The sequence below is a fragment of the Chelonia mydas genome, chromosome 9 (genome assembly GCF_015237465.2).
Source record: "Chelonia mydas isolate rCheMyd1 chromosome 9, rCheMyd1.pri.v2, whole genome shotgun sequence".
Taxonomy (NCBI): Eukaryota; Metazoa; Chordata; order Testudines; family Cheloniidae; genus Chelonia; species Chelonia mydas.
In genome coordinates this window covers 88,143,690-88,156,928 of record NC_057855.1, presented here as the reverse complement: position 1 = coordinate 88,156,928, position 13,239 = coordinate 88,143,690, and the positions used below count along the sequence as shown (strand labels likewise).

The following is a 13,239-nucleotide window of genomic DNA, read 5'->3' as shown; positions in this document are numbered from 1 at the left end:
TTTAAGCAATTATTTTTCTTGTTTTAAAACACAATGGAATGCCTGTACATCGACTCTGTTTTTCTATTGGCTGCCACCAGTGTTGCCTGGTGACGGCTGTGTGCAAACACTCTTTTAAGGAACCCAGAGAGCCAGCTGCTTAATGAGCCGTGGGAATCTGCAGGCTACAGGGGATAGAGCAGATCCCAGCACTAAGGAAAAAACCTGTAAGGTGCATTCAGACAGGTAGGCATGAGAGCAGTTCCACTCTCTCCCCCTGGAACCTGAAGAATCTAGTGTCACATTTGAGGCTCAGGCCTGATGCCCCAGGAATATCACCACTCTCTTGTCAGTGGGACCTGCCAGCTAAATCCCTGAACTTCCCTCTGCATATTACTGCAGCAAAGAGCTCAGCCCAATGCACTAAACCTATCTGGTTTATGAGAGTGGGAGAGGCTGCTTTCTAATATTGGCAGGGAGATATTTTAGGACCAGACTTTGGTGTGGGTATATACAGGGAATGAGGGGTCAGGGGCTATAAGAGAATTAACCAATGAAAGCAGCTGCTGTTTTGCTATCTCTTTCCAGATCAGCTGAAGGTCTGTTGGGGGTAGACAAGGTAAGAAAGCCCAGCTCTATCCAAGTTTCATGTATTGACCTTCTCGTAGTGAACTTGTCAATTTCTCTCTCTCTAAAGCTGATGATAATGGGTGTGGGAGATGAAGATGCTGTCATCAAGGAAAAAGCACAGATTTTAATTGAGGATGTAATCAGGGATGCAAAAGAGCATCTTCGAGATTTGCAAGAAAAAGAGAGAGGTATTAAAATACAGAGGCTGCTCCATTGAAAGTCCTTTAGTGTGTCAGAGCCCCATCAAGCGGCTTAAGCAGTATATTGTCTGTTTGCAGAAGCTGAGTACATCATCCAAAACATTCAATGGACCTCATGCAAGGACTTTACAGTGGAGAGGGGACAGCAGCAAATTGAGGAATACATGTCAGTAAGTTACAGAGCCATTCTTTCATTCAGTATAGCTGTAAACGCACCGAGCCAACATGGCCTGCTCCCTCTGAAGTTGATGAGCGAAGTTACGATCTATTATTTATTGCTGGTAGTACTTACAGTCTACTTTCCAAACGGAGGCCCAGCACCCTTTGTCCAGATGTGTTTGTAGAGCAGTCTACCTTTACAGTGCCCCATAAGTGTGGGGGGGGGCAGAGAGGGGTTTGAACTTCTCCACCTGACTCAATGGTGGCAGCCTAACAACTTGAGAGCTTTGAACACCCACTGAGATGTCACTTGAGTCATGCAGAGAAGGTGCTTGGACATTTTCTGGAGCTTGGTTCTGTTCCCTGATCGCTGCGAATACTCCTTTTGTGCTTCTGAAACCCTTCTCACTGTTTTGGGCATCCTGCCCCCAATTCGCTTCCTCAGCAGGCCTTTTAACTACTCAATGGCACCCTTGGGTGGCTTTCCAATTGGTCGGCATGCCCTCTCTCCTCATGTGCTTGGGTGCTCTCCATTTCCTTATTGTTCCTATCTGCAAAACTCAGTGTCCTAATGGCCTTTGGATGAGACTCAGGTATGCCCATGCAGTGAAATTGCCTTTGGAAGCTTAGGCTCAGCTCCTCACAGATATTTATTTGCAATCAATGGGAGTTAGGCACCTAAGCCCTTCTGAGGACCTGGGTTTAGGCTATCTAATAGGTTCTTTTTCACTGTCACCTTCACTAGACAGCTTTTCACAAATATTACATGAAAAATCCAAGAACCTGAATAGAGCTTAAAGTACAGCTGAGGGTCTAGTGCCCCATGAATACAGGAAATGCCAAAGCAGAAGACAGCACTGTTTCCTCTGGTGTAGTGGATTGCTTGCCTCCAGTGGTGACCTGTTAAAATCCCATCTCTAATGCTGATTTCATGTGGCCTGGGAGAAGTTACTTAGAGCCAATATTTGTAAGTACCTGTAAATTTTAGGCATCCAAATTTTGAGACCCCTTGGGTCTGATTTTCAGAAACACTGAGCACCTGCAGTTCTCATTGCACCCATCTGGAGCTGAGGGAGCTCAGCAACTCTGAAAAACCAGGCTTTTGGTGTCTAACATGAGCCCCCCAAAACCTGAGGCATCCAAAGTTAGAGACACATTTTGAAAACTTGGGCCTAAAGCTGTGTGTCTTCATGTCCCCATCTGCAAAACAGGGAAAATAGTCACTTGCCTCACCTCATGTTCATGGTTTTTAAGGTGCTTTGTATAAGAAAAGTGCCACAAATTAGAAATGCACCAAGTCAACTACGGTAGGCAATATTGAATGAAGAAACATCCTTCTGAATTCTACAGCCAATCAAGCTTTTTTGCTTGGAAGCATTAGGATGACAACCCAGCTAACTTTAACTTGCCTTCTGTTATTACAAACGCTGCTCTGTGTACATTGAATCTTCTAGGAATCTTGTTAAACTATTTGCCTCAGTAATATGCTGCAGAAATAAGTTCTTGAGGTGACTGTGATTAGACAGTTTTTAAAAGTAGCATTTCCTTTTTGCCATGTCCCCTCAATCTTGATGTGTGTGGCAGAGTTAAACAAGAGCAACACAATCTCTTTTTTTCCCCACTTCCCTTAAGTCATCTGTACTAGAGAGTGGAAGTCTTATAGTGTGGTGTATGTTCAGCAGACGTGGGAGTTTCATGGGAGCTGGCTTCACTGGTCAGACTATCTCCAGGAACAAGAACTGACGTACAGCAAGAGGTACCACTACCGGGTTCGCTGGAGCATCCCAACATGCAGGAAGCCCATCCCACGAACAACAGCATGCATCTATTTCATCATTGAGATCTCCAAAATTAAACCACCTGTACGTATTCAAAGTGTTACTCAACCATCTCATTTTCCCCTTTGAAATGTGAAAGTAAAAAAATTTCACTTTACTCCCTCTGTGGAATGAGAAAGCAGTAAATTAAATTATTACAGTATGTAAGGTGGGGGGGGGGGGGCTGTCAAAATTTGTCCGAGTAAGTTAAGTGAAGTTCATAACTGCACAAGTGATTAGATCAATACTTGAGCCCTGTCAAGATTCTGGTTTGAATCGGTCTCTCCACAAAATGAGAAAACATCCTATAATGTGCTGTGACTAATATTCCAGGAAGGGGCCTGTGATATGAATGCTACAACCTGAGAGACCCTCACTAAAATTGATAGTTCTTTGGCCTTCCCTCCCCTTTGCTGCTAAAATGTAACCTTAGAGTGCATGCTACTGTGGTCCTTTCATTCATTTTACATTGGTTGCAAATGTGCTGTAATACTATGAAGAACTATCACAAAACTAAATGTCAAAATAATTGAAGTTTTCACTGACCCACCTGACTTCCTTTGATGGTTTTTGCTTACTCACTCAGTTGCAATTCTGTGGTTTGTCCAGTAGATCTCCCACTCTGTAATACGACTTGGTAAAATCTAGCTGTCTGGCTCGAGGAAGACTTAGAATTGTGTGTAAGCAAATACCTTCTGCTCTTAGAATAAGATAACAGATGACATTGTTCTAGCCATGCAACCTTTCACAAGAGAGAATTGTAATGGATAAAAATGCCTACTTTAACTGTACTCTCGGAAACGTCTGAACTGTACCCCCACTTTCATCTATTGCAGACCTTGCCAGTTGAGGTATTCTTCATTTTGGAATCAAATAGGTTCATTCACAGGTATATTTTTTTCTGTAGCTTTTTTTAAAGCAATGAACCAGTGTAGAAGGGCTCTAGCAACTGTGCATAAACCATGGTTAATTTCAGGTATGTCCAGCTATATTAGAAATGGGTACAGATAGGCCCGACCCCACCACAGCTGACTGTGTCAGGGAATCAGCGCCAGCAGGCTGATGCTGTCTGGCCCTGCCCTGCTGTTGGCTGCTCTAACTTACACCAGCTGGGGATCTTGTGTTTTGGCCATACCCTCCACCAGGGCTGAGTGGTTGTGACGTAAGTCAACTATGGTGACACAACAAATTCTGGGGCCTCCCCCCAGGGAAAATTCCAGGCTGTTTCTGGCATTTGTGGCACAATACGGGTGAAGCAGGGCTAAGAGTCTAATCCGTGAGGTGTATGTGGAATGCTAATAACAACTCACAGCCTTATACAAACTGGGAGCCCAACCTAGCTCCACTAGCATTCGAACAAGATCTATGTAAATTTATCTTTTTATATCCCAAGCAAGTTGTAGGACAGTGCTTCAGCAGAGGCAGGAAAGTGAGCTGGCTATAGCCGGGTTCTTAAAAAAAAATCCTCTCTATGCGACTCAAGGAAACCACACTAAAATCCCACCAGCAAAAAAACACTCAAACCCCACCGAGCTAGCATAGTTCTTTATCCCAGCATGTACATGTTCCATGGGTGTCTATTTCCTGCGTACTGAATTAGTGATGGATTTACACAGGCCTAAAAAGCCTCATTCTTCCAGGGGATAGGCTTGCCCACTTCAAAGGGCCTCTTTCCAGCTGCCAGAACTCTGATTTGCAGCTGACTGCTACCTTTATTCTTACACTGTTTGTTCTGTTTTTTTCTAGACCAGGACAGTGTCGGTTTAGAGAAAAGTGGCTCAAAGACATCATTGAAAGCAAGAGAATTCTCATGGAGAGCATAACTTTCTAAATAAAGATTTGCTTCAGATTAAATCCAATTCAAAAGGGCACCTACAATCTGTTGGTGTTATATGGAAATAAACTAAGGGCATGGGAACAGGCTTCTTTGTTTTGCCTTTCCTTCTCTTTTACTAGCCCTTCTGAATTAGATCGTACAAGAATGGTACCTGGCTACTACATCATGCAGACATGTTTTAAATTAGTGTGACATTAACATCGACAGCTTAAGGACCTGATCTTGCAACTGGCTCTGCACAGACACATAGGAAACGCCAGCAGAAGAGAGTTCCAAGATCAGGATATACATAGTTTAAAATGATGAGAGGTAGGTTAAGCCTAATGTTATGATAAAACAAGGTTTATAAATCCAACAGAAGTGGATAACAGGATTTCTAAAGTTTTTATGGAAACCTACCACAGGGTGTAAGTATTTCCACCCCTTAGAACTAGAAACCAGGGATTTTAAAAGTACATTCAGATGCTATTTTACTTTAAAAAAAAAAGTATATAAGAAAGAATAAGTCAAAGGATATACAGGATACTCATTTTGGAAATATGATGACCAGATGGCAATGGGGGAATACTGGATAAGAATTGATCAGGAGTAGGCCTCTAACCGCAAATCTTAAGAGATTAATACTACTGAAAAAAGAAAATTAAAATACAAGGAGTTAAAATCGTAAGGGTTTAATCTAGAAGATTTCCAAGAGGAAAGAAATTCAGAATTGGAATTAAAATCCATCCTCTGTTACTACTTATGTATTTCCAGGACTTCTAAACACTGGTTACTACTGCCCCGCACCTGAGAGATATATTTATGTACAGCAGTTAAGCAGAGAAGGAGACAAGCTTTTAGTTCTTTCATTCAGCGTCCTGGGATTTTGGAGGTTCTAGGCCATACCCTTAAAGTTACTACTTCTATAATATACACTGCTTGTGATCTTTTTTAAAATAGTTGAAACCAAGATCTATTAAATTACAAATATATTTCTATTTACAAATGGAATCTGAACCACAAGCCATGAAGTGAGTTTTCTTCCTCAAAACTACTAAAAGGAAACCATAAATGTACAGTGTGTAAAGAACTTTTCGCAATTGCATCATAAATGAACAATCATCAAATCTAAATGGCTATTTAGGAATTCCTTATTTTTTGCTACTAATAGTAGTCTGTTCATGGTGGTGAAGTCTAGTCTGATTTTGTCCATGATGATTAACCAAAATAAATGGAAGATAGTTATGTTTCGTTTCACCAGCAGCAGCCCAGCTGATGATGGTATCCTGTTGTGTCCATATCCAGGTCTAATACAGTGCATTACCATCTTGTAGGATCATGAATCTCCTTGAGTGCTCCTCAGTCTCATTCAGGATTCTGTACTTCCCCTAATGGCAGCTGCCTACAGCTGGTGAATGAGTTGTCCAAGAAAGCCTGCTAAGGGTGATTGTTTCTTGATACAAATGATCCAGTCCTGAGAAATGCATCCCATCGGGTGGAAGGCACTGCAGTACTTTACAGCTGTTTCCAAGTCACAAGAAGGTGATAGCCGCTGTTTACTACAATCCGTGCTGTACAATTGGGGGGAAAAAAAAGGGGGGGTGGGGGGGAGTTATTTGTCTTCTTTGCCCTTAGTCTTTCTGTAGACCATCTCCCGGAAGCTAGCCAGGATCTTGTTCTCTCGCTTCCGTCTCTCCTCCTGGTTGAAAGATGCCAGAGCTCTCTTCTCATCGGCACTGTAGATCTGGTTCTCTTTACGCAGACGCACAGCTTCCATTCGGCGATGCCTGAGGAGAACATTGCATTTGTCAGGAGGCAAAAAACCATTTATCCCTCTTTGGGAGACTATTTCCCCACCCCGCATTGCACAGTCTACACTGCCTGTCCTATTATCCAATATGCTATCTGGAACTCACCAACACTGCCGTCTCTATTATCTAAACATCAGGCTTCCAGTGATCTGAACTCAGACTATATTTACATTCTAGTTCAGTTATAATACCTAGCTCTTATATCGTGATTTTTCATCTGTAGATCTCGAAGAAGTTTCTAAAGGAGGTCTGAATCAGTATCCCCATTTTACAGAGGGGAAACTACTGCAGAGTATATTTGTCCTTGGGAAAACATACCTGTAACAAACTTACTGTAGATCAGCAGAGATGAACAAGTATGTTTGTAGTCGCAGACTGTTTAACCTTTTTGATTGTTGCATAATATATACACGTAGCAACTTTTCTTTGGTGCTTTCAACTGGGTCTCCTACGCAGTCGTAAATCTCACCTTAAGTATCATCATCAAAAAACCCCCTACCTGCTACCACTCATTACATAACCAGAGCTCTCAAACGATGCGATCTCTTCACTGGTCAGGCCAATTTCACCTCTTCGAGGGATGCGTTTTCCAGCCTTTACGTACTCTGCCATAGCTGCACCTTCACCAGGCAGCAAAGCGTGGCCATAGCTTTAATTAAAAAAAAAAAAAAAAGTCATCAGTTTCAAACTGAAGCGGTCACAAGAGTAATTAAATCCATGAGCGAACGCAGAGGAGCCCTGATAAATCTAGCACTGAGAACTCAACTAAGTGATATGTATTTCATGCAACCAGAGCAGCAGCAGAATTAACAGTTTATTCAAACTCTTGGACATGACATACTGGAACACTCGCTCCCATGCTGGATTTCCAGACTCACTGAAGCAAGGAAGTTTGTAACAAAAGGTTCCATTTACTGCAGGACGGCCTTCCTCTGGGCGGACACGTTACTGAAGCATTACTGGTGCTCTGGGACAGCTGAAGCGGAAGGGTCACTAAGAGTAACTCACTTGACCTCTCGCTATTCATCACCCTATATAGCCATTTCTCCAGTTAATGTCTGTGTTTCCTTTATTCTGGCAGTTTCCATCAATGAGAGAGATTGTAAGTCATGAGCTGAATCAAAATTAATTAATTATAATGGAGAATTTGATTTAATGGTAAGCTGGGATAAAGTCACCACATTGCAGAAAGTGTCTGAAAAAATAATACTGTTACATGGCCACTCTATTGAAAACAATGTAACAAACTGTCTAACAAAAGTTACCAGGGACACATACTGCAAGTTCTAGCTGATTTCAGTAGGTTTTCAGTTTAAGAATAAAACACAGATTTAGTGCCTCTAACAAATGAAAGTCTGCGAGACAACATCACCTTCACTCCTGGCTACAGGTACTATCTGGCATGGCCGCCTTCATGTTTATTTTCCTTGATTTGATCTGTTTGTGTAAATCATATATGACTACTTACTTCAAAGGCCTATCGTCTTGAGATGCATGCATTTTTGGAGCTTCTGGTCCAATTAAATTATCAGCGTCTGTATTTTCTGCAATACAAATAATCACAAATATTATTGCTTTACCCTCTGCTTTGCACAAATCTGTCACACACCTGATTAAGTCAGGTCAGTTACACAGGACATCAACATATCAGCAACTGATATGACTGAACACAATACCTAGGAGTTTAACACAAGTGTTAAATAGAAAGAACCTACTTGATCTCTCAATCCAGAGATCATCCCCTTGAAGAGCTTCATCATCAGAATCTTCACTACTTGAATCACTGGATTTCTTCCTACTCCTCTTACTCTTCTTTTTCTTAGACTTCTTTCTGTACCGAAGTTAAAGATGAGACAGACAGACATTTATACGCCTAACAGGGAAAAGGGAATAGTGCTAGAGGCCAGGCTTACTTGATCAATTTTTCAAGCAGCATCCCAGTGGAGGGTTCAATTGGTATCTATCTGTTCAGTAAGTCACAAAAAACATTTCATTCTACAGATCCAACAAGTACCATTGTGGGTCTTCCACACACCATTCTTCGGCAGATTCCTCTTTCAAGTTTGGACTGCGTCCTTCATTAGCCAGAATTCAGTTGGTCTGAGGTAGAGTCATGAAGATTCTGAAGTGAGGCTATTACATGATACCATGGGCCCCTTAACTACAGGAGACACAGAAGTGTTGGCCCTTCCTTACTCATCAGCTAGGGAAACAGTATCATAATATCGCTGTTCCCTCATGGAAGACACATACAGATTTAAAAACAGCAGTGTTTTAAATGCAATATTTTAAGAGACTGCTCTTACTTTCTATGTTTCTTTTTCTTCTTTGTTTTCTTTTTATCTTCATCTGAAAAATCAAACATACAATCACCAAAAAAACCCACGGTAATAAAATGAAGAAAGTACCGCACTTTATTGGAAATACAACCCGCCTCCCACAACAGCAGCTAAAGTAAGGTGGAGAGAACTAGTATTACAACATTGAGCTACTCACCTGGGATAAAAGTAGAAATGCCCCTGAATTCCTCAGTTCACCCTACACCAGAATGGCTTAGTGATTAGCTACTACTCATGGGGGAATTCTGCACCACTGTGCATATGCAGAATTCATGTCCAGTGCAGAATTTTTTCGCCCACAGAAAATACATTCTGCTGAGAAGTGCTGCAGTTACGTCTTTCACCCATCGTAGGCCGCTGTGGCGCCAGAACAGCCTGCTGCGTTCATCGCAGCACCCTGTCAGTGGCGCCAGTTTAGGACAGATAGAGTGGGGCACATCAAGCTGGGTTGGGGGGGGGGAGGTCACAGACTGGGGTTCAAAAGGGCTAGTATGTGTATGTGCAGGGAAATGACTGGGCATGGGCTCAGGAACTACTGGGGTGACAACACTGAGCCAGGGGCTGAATGTGAGGGGTGCTGCAGGGACACACGGGGACAGGGGCAAATGTGCCTGACTGAATGGGAGAGGCTTGGAGTTGGCCAGGGTCTGCATGGGGGAGACTCCCCAACTCTCTAACAATCCCCACCCCTGAAAGCCCCATGCCCATGTTTCATACTTCTCCCATCCACACCCACCCTCCAGGTTCACTCCCAGGCTCCTCTCCCTGAGCTCCTCCGTTACCCAACTCCCCCAAGGCTTTGCACTGCTTCTGAGGGGTGTGGGAAATATGTTTCTGTATTGTAGTTTAAGTGAATTACTTGAAGTTCTGTATTAATATGCCTAGTAAGGAATCTATTTGTCCAAAAAACATTGCCTGAATCTTTTTTTTTTGGTCTGTATTGTTACAGACATACTTGCTGACAGGTATTTTGAAATAAATTACCAAAATAATTGAAACTGGCGTGATTGTATTGTGTTATTTTGACAAATAAAATATGGAGAATTTGCAGAATTCTAAAATATTAAGCGCAGAATTCCCGTAGGAGTAACCGTGCATTAGAGGGGAAGGTCTCAATTCCAGGTCCTTTACAATATCCAAACACAGTCAAAACAATATTATTCAGTGTACTCATATACTATCACCACCTGAACGGAAATGCCTGATGGATTAAATTCAGGGTACCATTCCCTGATGGCCAAACCCCATGTACAGGAACAAGAGACACTGTAAACTCAACAGAACAGTGAAAGAATTTAAAATAAAGGATTAGTGATTAATTTCTATCGGAATGGCTACTGAAGTCCAGCAACAGAGGCTGTATGTTGCCTCTGGTCTAGAATGTTGTGACTTCACATCCTGCACAAAGTGGATTAGGGCTGAGAGACTTCACAGAGGATGTGTTTTGAGGAGACATTTGAGTAGAGAGGGTGGTTATTTGGTGCACAGGAACAGAGGCTATTCTAAATACAAGAGGTAGCACTGAGATGAGAATGAGAAAAGGCACAAAGGGAAACCGTTCAACATTAGTCTTGAATAGAGCCAGAAAAAATTAGAGCTTAACACAGGTACAAGTAGAATTAAAAAAAGCTTCACTACAATTTATATGGATCTTGGGACAAGAGAAAAATTTGTCTTCAGAACGTATTCTGTAGGTCAACAGATTCACAGATTTTTTTCCCCATAACGAGCAACTAATGTATGAAATCCCAGAATATCACGAGGATGCCAACACAACAGATGCAATATTCCACATGATTATAAAGAACACATACAATAGGTTTCAGTCCATACAGTTTAATAGAAGCCTTTTTTCTTACCACTGGTGTTTAGCTCAGACTCAGACTCGCTGTCACTGTCCCCAGAATGCTTTCTGTGTTTTCTTTTGGATCTCTTTCTTTTCTTTTCCTTTTTCTTCTTCTTCTTCTTTTTCTCTTCTGTAAAGATTTAAAAAGAGAATGTTACCTGCAAGATGATTATAGTCTGGCACTCCATTAATATTTTTGGATCCTAGTATGCTAGCATCCCCCTCTCATGGAACTCTATCATGCCGGCTTTGCTGAGTCCTACTGAAGTCAGTAGAAGTCTTGACGAATGATGAAGTCTTTGTAAGTAAGGTGAATAGATTCTAACCCTCAATCTTCTGTTAGCGTGCAAACAACTTCTATGGTCAAAACGAAATACCTTCTGAACTGGAATCTGAAGAGCTACTCTTCTTAGATTTCGCCTCCTCATCTTCTACTGGGGTATGCTCATCGGAACTGAACAGAAACAAAAATATCTTAATTATGAAATATGATTTGAAGTGCAGATTATTTATCCAAAATCAAACACACATATAATTGTTTGAAGATTCAGAGCCTGTGTTAGTAATGAATGAAACCATTAAATAGCTAATATTTGAGTCACTCTCTGAACCACAAGACACCGTTATTTGATCTACAACTGCTGAAACCTCATGTAATTGATCTGTTGGGATTACATGAAAAATTGTATCCAGTTATGACTGTTTAGTGATTTAACTTTGGAGACGCGTAACATGAATTATAAAAAAAGCAGAACAAGAACATTTCTGTAAAGTAATAGTAACATTTAATAACAATACTATTTTAACATGAGACTCCAGACCAGAGTTCCTGAAGGAGAAAAACCCGCAAGAGAAATTACTTACTCTGGGTCAGGAACCTTTGGTGACAGTCCCCAGACTTCAGGTGCTCCCAGTTCACCAATCCTCTCTCTCTCATTTAGTCTCCTGTAAAGGCAGATACTGCATTAAAACCTAATGTGCTAATATTCGAAACCTGAGTAGTTTGTGTTTAGCAGCATTTCTAGTCTCTGAAATTAGATTTCGTGAAAGGATATTTTCTTCACTTTAGTATTTAAAATTTGTTTATTCCCTCCAAAACCAAGACTTAATTCAATGTTAGTTTTCTCAGTCACCAAGGGGACGGGAACCAATGCAAGTCTGAGAAATCTTAAAGCAGACCTCTGCAAGCTTCAGTTAACCCTCAGACTTTGTAGCCTAGTAAAACAGGATTTTTGGCCACATATGTAATGTTCCAAATTAATTGTCTTAGGAAGTGGATGTAATCGTCACAGACAGACACATTATTTGTTATTATGAAAACTAAAAGGCAAAGGTAACTAGTCTGTGGCAAATTATTGCACGAGACATCCCTCTGGCTGCCCTGATCTATAAAATGGAAAATATAATCTGTAGAGACAACAAATTCCAATATGTGATTCTTTGCTTTTGAGCAGAACCATCCATTGCATGTTCACACTTGTCATCGCTGTAGGCTGTATTATTTCCAAGCTTGTCACCGCTGCAAGCTATTCAAGATAGCTTAATGAGCTGGGCCCTATCATACCTTTTGGGCTACACCATTACATTAATACAGATGACTCAAATCCACTTCATTTCATGTCCTTTGGGGCTCCTAATTACCTCCCCCACAGTTTCTTTAATGGATAAAATTAAGGCAAAACTGACAAAGTCTCCCAAAAACGAAGGTGGAACAAGCAATGAATCTGGTAGCTAAGTGGTGAGCAGCCATGGGTCATTTAAAACAAGACTGGAGAAGGCACTTAAAAATACTCTGCAGGGAACACTCCTCCACTTGGAAAAAGGGAGGGTCTCTCATGTCTGTGGGACCAAGGATAGTGGACAGAGAGAGGAGGCTGCAGGGACCATATAGCCAGAGCGTGGGTGGGATGGACCCTGGGTGCGCTGCCAGGCTTGGGGGTCTGGTTCTTGGCGTGGGGGCCAGGGCAGGGTGTCCGATGATCAGGGATGAGAGGACGGTGCTTTTTCGAGATGGCTGAGGCTGGTTCTTGCCCCTGCCTCTCCTCACAACACCCTGGCTCGGGTCGGGGGCGACTCGGGGGCCCGGGGTTAGGGGCTCGCCTCAACCGCAGGATCTCCTCCTTCTCCTTCTCGTAGTAGTCCGGCCACTGCTTCCCGCCGCCGCCGCCGTGGTGATGGTGCCCGTGGTGAGCGGAGGAGGAGCGCGGCCCGCCCGGCGTGCGCTCCCGGGAGCGGGACCAGCTGCGGCTCCGCCGGTGGCCCGAGTGCTTCACGCCGTTGCGCTCCCGGGACCGCGACCTCCTGCCCCGCTTCTCGGGAGACGCAGGTCGGTGGGGGCGGCTGGGTCTCGGGGGTGAGGGGCTCGCCGAGGAGCTGCTGCTGCCGCTGCTGCTGCCGCCCTTCCGCCGGGAGCCTGGGGGGCTTCGAGACCGGGACACCGGGGCCATCACGGCCTCCCCGGGCCGGGACCAGGAGAAGCCTCCCGGGCTGCTACCCTAGCGCCAGCAGCGACCGCGGGGTACTTCCGGGTGGCGCACTAGTGAACCGCCCCGCGCACCACCACTTCCGGTCGCTGCACTCTTCCCTCGTGAGTAAGAAAGTACTTCCGGGTACCTCCATTGACATCCGCCCCCAGGGAAACA

The 13,239-nt window shown here is 43.2% G+C and overlaps 2 protein-coding genes across 5 annotated transcripts; one reads left to right on the top strand and one right to left on the bottom strand.

Annotated features, from left to right (window-relative positions):
• Positions 1-6,181, top strand: AKAP14 (A-kinase anchoring protein 14). Of its 4 annotated transcripts, none has more exons than XM_007060122.4 (7): positions 1-225; positions 568-598; positions 677-797; positions 888-979; positions 2,651-2,830; positions 3,622-3,674; positions 4,532-6,181. In XM_007060122.4, the coding sequence occupies exons 1-7, from the start codon at positions 143-145 to the stop codon at positions 4,614-4,616; spliced, it is 645 nt and encodes a 214-aa protein (XP_007060184.2). In that variant the 5' UTR covers positions 1-142; the 3' UTR covers positions 4,617-6,181. The 4 variants fall into 4 exon arrangements, with proteins under 4 accessions (XP_007060184.2, XP_037764519.1, XP_043378975.1 ...); XM_037908591.2 differs by having other exon boundaries at positions 2,648-2,830; XM_043523040.1 differs by having other exon boundaries at positions 568-797; positions 2,648-2,830; positions 3,622-3,636.
• Positions 5,108-13,203, bottom strand: LOC102938182 (NFKB activating protein). The gene is made up of 9 exons (XM_027822627.3): positions 12,698-13,203; positions 11,462-11,542; positions 10,975-11,051; positions 10,611-10,727; positions 8,719-8,761; positions 8,128-8,243; positions 7,881-7,956; positions 6,912-7,061; positions 5,108-6,388 (listed from the first exon to the last, which is right to left on the bottom strand). Exons 1-9 carry the CDS (start codon positions 13,042-13,044, stop codon positions 6,214-6,216), a joined length of 1,182 nt encoding a protein of 393 aa, XP_027678428.2. The 5' UTR covers positions 13,045-13,203; the 3' UTR covers positions 5,108-6,213.
• Between the last annotated feature and the right edge of the window lie 36 nt (positions 13,204-13,239).